The 5,460-nt window shown below is 38.9% G+C and overlaps 1 protein-coding gene across 1 annotated transcript; it reads left to right on the forward strand.

Moving 5' to 3' along the window:
• Positions 1-2,297: 2,297 nt before the first annotated feature.
• Positions 2,298-4,533, forward strand: LOC112191928 (glucan endo-1,3-beta-glucosidase, basic isoform). Its single transcript, XM_024331414.2, has 2 exons — positions 2,298-3,301; positions 3,404-4,533. The coding sequence occupies exons 1-2, from the start codon at positions 3,205-3,207 to the stop codon at positions 4,357-4,359; spliced, it is 1,053 nt and encodes a 350-aa protein (XP_024187182.1). The 5' UTR covers positions 2,298-3,204; the 3' UTR covers positions 4,360-4,533.
• Positions 4,534-5,460: the final 927 nt, after the last annotated feature.

Here is a 5,460-nt window from a genome sequence, read left to right on the forward strand (position 1 = left end):
GTTGTCATGTGTGAGACCCTGAAAAACTAAGAATTCTATTCTATTTGGTACTTGGGAAATTTGCAGAAATCAATTTGGGAATGGCATTGTACTAAAGCAAGTGACTTCCGGAGAAAATAATGTTTGAAGTCTCCATCAGTCAGTAGAGGTTTTCGGTGTTAAAAGTTTTTTTTTTCCCCCTTTTTTTTTAGAGATTGAAATCACTAAGTAACACATGACATTTCTCTGGACCATTAGGTTGGTCAAACTGAATCAAAAGAACATGATCATTAGTTCAGACACGCGTCCTTCACCTGTGATAACCCCCACCTTTCTTTAGAACCTTCTCCTTTGCTTTCTACTTTGATCAAACCTTTTCATCCCTGGTGAAACTCCATTTCTGTTGCAAAAGTGACTCAGAAGAGTGCCAAATCTTCTGGTTCATTAATTCTTGAATTGAGAGAAAGTTACAAGGTGAAAGTCTCTTCTGGACAAGCCCTGTCAGCCAACTTCAACAGCTGAAAACTGCCACTTCTGCAGTTCACATCACCACGACTTTTTCATGAAAGTTGTTCGAAATTGCGTCTTCTATACTGTGTTCGAAAATCATGATAATCCAACGGTTAATTAGTTCTCAATCAAGGTGAGACCGCTTACAGTTCAGTGAAAATCCTGTTCTGATCGAGATACCACTGATATTTGATTCTAATTCGCGTTTGCATGTCCAATCCTCTTTCAAATTCAGTTTCTACTCGGATTGAGTCATGTTTCTCCATCAACATTGAGTTAATTTCACGAAGTTTACATCTCCATCTTGAGTTCCCACACAATTGATTTTACAATTGGTAAGTTTTGCCTCAATCTGTTGAATATCATCTTTTCCCCTACTTCCTGAACCAATTTTCTTGAAATTTTAGTATGTTGTATCTTAACATGTCAACTTAGGATCTGGAAAGTTTCAAGTTCATTGCTCTTAAAATGAATTTTTACTAATTTTCTCAACTTGAGCTGTTCCAACCCTTATATCTCTTTATCTTGTGTCCTACCTTGATAGTCCTTGATTCTGTTGAATCGATTCCCAATGGTTCAAGACTATTTGGCTTTCCATATGAGAACCTTTAAATTCTAGATGTAAGTAGTGTTACATATTAGAAGCAGATAAAGAATCTAGACACCGAGTTATGGATTTATAGAAAATGGATCATGGGAATGATAGTTTGTGACCTTTATTATTAGGAATGGGGACATGCAGTGGACTTCGATCACCAAAGGAACAATGATGGAGGTGGTGGCTAGTTTGTCGATATGTTTTCCATTGCTAAGCTATCAAGCTGCTTCATATTCGATTCTAGGTAGGGAGGCTTCACCCTAGTTAGTGCTCTTTTGTTTTCTACATTGTTTTTATGGTTTGAAGTGGTTTTTAAGATTTAACACTTGAGTTCATGAGATGACTTGAGAGTGAGCGGGGTATAGCGACTTCCTTGGGTTTCGATCCCCTAAACCTCCGGGGGGCTGTACGGACGGGATAGTGTCTGACATCGTTTGAGGTGTGACACTAGATCTAGGTGGTACGGCGTAAATGGACACGTACTCTCGCTACTCTTCACCTATTGTTGAAGATTTAAATCTTCGGTGAGGATGTAGTTGGCTAGTATTAGACCGGTCATCAGGTTTGATTTCACTCGGGTACTCATTTGTTTTCATATGGTTTCACATTGGGAGTTCTTTATTTAATTTTTATTATATTTTACTCAACTGGTGCCAATTACCATTTGGTTTTAAAACCTAGATAGGGTTGATGTTTGAGTAGCGAGGACGAAAGCTCACCCTTACTATAGTTGGTTTTGCAGGTACTGTGCACAAGGATTGAGGAGGATTTCGGGACTGAGCTGGGTGTTACATTTCTTTTTACTTGACTCTTCGGTATATTTACCTTCACATTTTATTTACCTCTACTAAATTGTCATTGTTTGAGTGAGGTGAATGTTAACTTGTATTTGTGAATCTTTGCTGAGCTTCTTAACTTCGTATTCAAATGGTTTGAACCAAACTAGAATTATTTTCAATGTTATCCTTTCAGTTTTGTGTCAATTGAGTAGTAATGTCTCTCTTGACATCATTTAGTTATAATGTTCTTTTAACAAACAAGAATAAAGTTTTCAATTTCACCTCGCTTTAAACTCGACGTTTTCCGCGAACTCTTGCCATTTCATTTATTTCTTTTTTTAGTTAAATGTCTTGCGTCTCTTTAGGACATGAGTTAAGCTTGCTTAGCTTGTGCTTCTAAAGGTTCGCGGCACTGTAATGTAACCAATTTGGAGAGGTGTAAATTGGGGCGTTACATCATGGAACAAAAGTTTAGGTCTATGGAAATTCAAGACTCAAAGTTCAAACTATACTGATACTAAAGACAATATTCTTCACCTTACAAAGGTAAGAAATTAATAATGTAATTAATAAATCGCAAAATTCAATTAACAGTACGTCTGTTTATCGGTCTATAATCTATATATGCAATAATTTTGTGGAAACATTTTATAGTTGGCTCCAATAATTCATATATTACGTACTGTACTAGTAGAATGCATGTGTTGGAATGAAGAAGCCTATGGAGGAGACTTAGGAGAAGACCAGCATTAAGAGCAAGTTCATCCGTGGGTCACCAGGTCACTTACTATGCACTACTTTTTATGTGTATTTTCACTATCTGAGTCACGAACACAGTGTATTTCGTGTCTTGGGTCATTTTCTGGGTCACTCTAGTAACCTACAAACTGACCTGGTGACCCAGGTCATATTAGAAACTGTGTCCGTGACCCAGAGAGTGAAAATAAATACTAAAAAGCAGTCAATAATAAGTGACCGGTGACCTAACGGATCAATTTGCTCTAATAATTCCTCCATAGAAATCATTGACGGACATGAATAATTGTATATATGTACGACTTGTCTTTTCATGTGCAAGAAAAATCCAGTAGCACTATTTACTATTGTAACTACATATGCGGGGTAATAGTAATGTGTCTGTATCTTTCGTGGAATTAGCTAGCTAGATAGTAATATGTTTGTCTGTTGTGGAATTAGCTAGCTAGCTTGCTATCTAGTCAACATTCGTCGTGTGAATTAGTGCATCACTCGATCTATAAAGATGGCACATGTAACTCACAAGTTGGGAAGCATTACACTTAATTGCTTCTTTTCTTAGCTTAACTACTTCACTGTACAATGGGAAAGGCCAATATACTTGCCAAAAGCCCTTCCATGCTTTCAAAAGTGCTACTTTTTGGAATACTAGTAATGGCTCACATAGCAGCAACTACAGGTCTCACTCTCTCTCTCTAATATATATACCCCTGTTTTATGTACTTCAAGTTACGGAATTCGCAATCACTAAATAGTATATCTTTTATTGAATCTGATGCAGGTTCCAAGATTGGTGTTTGTTATGGAACCATGGGAAACGACTTACCGCCAGCACAGGAAGTAATATCTATGTTCGACCAGTATAGAATTCAGAAAATCCGTCTCTATGATCCTAACCAAGGAGCTCTCCAAGCCCTTAGAGGCTCCAACATCGAGGTCATGCTTGGTGTTGAAAATGAACGCCTTCAAGACATTTCTTCTAGCCAAGACAAGGCGAATTCCTGGGTCCAAAGTAATGTCATAAACTATGGCAATGTCAATTTCAAATACATTGTTGTTGGAAACGAAATAGATCCTACAGGTCCACAAGCATCATTTGTTGCCCCTGCAATGGAAAACATTCAAAAAGCAATTACTTCGGAGAATCTTGCCAGTAAAATCAAAGTCTCCACTGCCATTTCCACTGCCGTCCTCAAAGAACCCTCTTACCCTCCATCAAACGGATCATTCCGTATCGACCATTTGCCATTTCTTAATCCCATCATCGCCTTCTTAGCACGCAACCAATCTCCACTGCTTGTTCATATATACCCTTATTTTGCTTACAGTCAAAACCGTCAGATTAATATCGAGTATGCTCTTTTTACATCTCCATCACCTGTAGTGCATGATGGCCAGCTTGGGTATCAAAACCTGTTTGATGCTATTCTCGATACAGTTTACTCGGCACTAGAGAGAGCTGGCAGCGGTTCCTTGGGAATCGTTGTATCGGAGTCTGGTTGGCCCTCTTTCGGTGGGGATGGAGAAGTGACTACAATTGAGAATGCAAGAATTTACAACTCCAATTTGATCAATCATGTGAAGGCTAATGGGACTCCAAAGAAACCTGGAAGCACTATAGAGGCTTATGTGTTTGCCATGTTTAATGAGAATCAAAAGAAAGGTCCAGAGATCGAGAGACATTGGGGGCTCTTCTACCCAACCAAACAGCCTAAATATCACATTGATTTCAATTAAGCCAAAATGCTGATGCTTTCTGGAATCACGGGCACTTTTCTTATTTCTTGTGTAATTAAATAACTATAATAAAAGGCCAACTAGTAGCAATGATAGATCTTTTATCATTTATGGCCTTGCCACTGTATAAATCCAGATTAATGCGGAATTGTGGATGACATGTTCTAGCTCTAAGGACTTACCTAAAACTCGTGCCACCGTGGCGCTATCACCTGTGGTGTCTTTCTCTTGGTTGGATTGCGGCTTGGGTGGTGTTTGTTTGGGCGTCGTCTTTCTTGCCTTTTGCTTGTCATGGTTCACGTTTGATGCTTTCTATCAATATATGCTTCTATCCGGATTCTAACTTTGGCTTGCATATAGAGTTTTTTTTTAATTTGTTGTAGGAGAATAGAATTGTGTGTTATCATTGATAATAGGAGCCCTTTAAATAAGGAGTTACAAGGTACCCAAAAGGTAATAGAATCCGATTACAATTGAATACCTAAAACACATTCCTATTACAACTCTAAACCCTAGTTTGTAGAGGCACACATTATGTCGATATCCTTCAACACTCCCCCTTGTGCGGCTCAAACTTGGTGATGACGCTTTGATTGTTGCCTCGTTAAAAACCTTGCCAGGTAACAAAAACCCTGTGGGACAAAAATAACCCTGGTCGAAGGACAAAAAGAGCACAACACGTCCTTCACTCTTCGAGATCGAACATGTAGACATCAAGTCTCCCCCTGATGTCAATATCTCCCCCTGATTGCTACAATCATGGGAGTTCGGATAACTTTCTCAATCCGATGCTCTTCACATGTTTCTCGAAGGTGGATTTTGGTAACGACTTAGTAAATAAGTCCGCTACATTATCCTCTGATCGGATTTGGTTCATTTCAATATTTAGAAATGCTTGTTGTCATTTCGATGGAGGGGAGGAGGAGCACGGAAGGTGGCATTTTGCCTTGTGGGGTCCGATCCCACACTTCCGTCATCTCTTTTCTCTGTAGAGATAGAACAAGCCCATATCAATCGTCCCTCTCAAATATCGAAAGATTGTCTTTATACCAATCTAATGGTGTTGCGTTGGCGCGGGGCTATATCTAGCCAACAAGTTCA

Source organism: Rosa chinensis, chromosome 3, assembly GCF_002994745.2.
Source record: "Rosa chinensis cultivar Old Blush chromosome 3, RchiOBHm-V2, whole genome shotgun sequence".
Lineage (NCBI taxonomy): Eukaryota > Viridiplantae > Streptophyta > Magnoliopsida > Rosales > Rosaceae > Rosa > Rosa chinensis.

What these genes read in the sequence shown, in the direction of transcription:
- LOC112191928 (XM_024331414.2), top strand. Translation starts at nt 3,205, where the DNA reads ATGGGAAAGGCCAATATACTTGCCAAAAGCCCTTCCATGCTTTCAAAA. An exon ending in TCACATAGCAGCAACTACAG is followed by an intron (nt 3,302 to 3,403) that starts GTCTCACTCTCT and finishes AATCTGATGCAG; the next exon opens with GTTCCAAGATTGGTGTTTGT.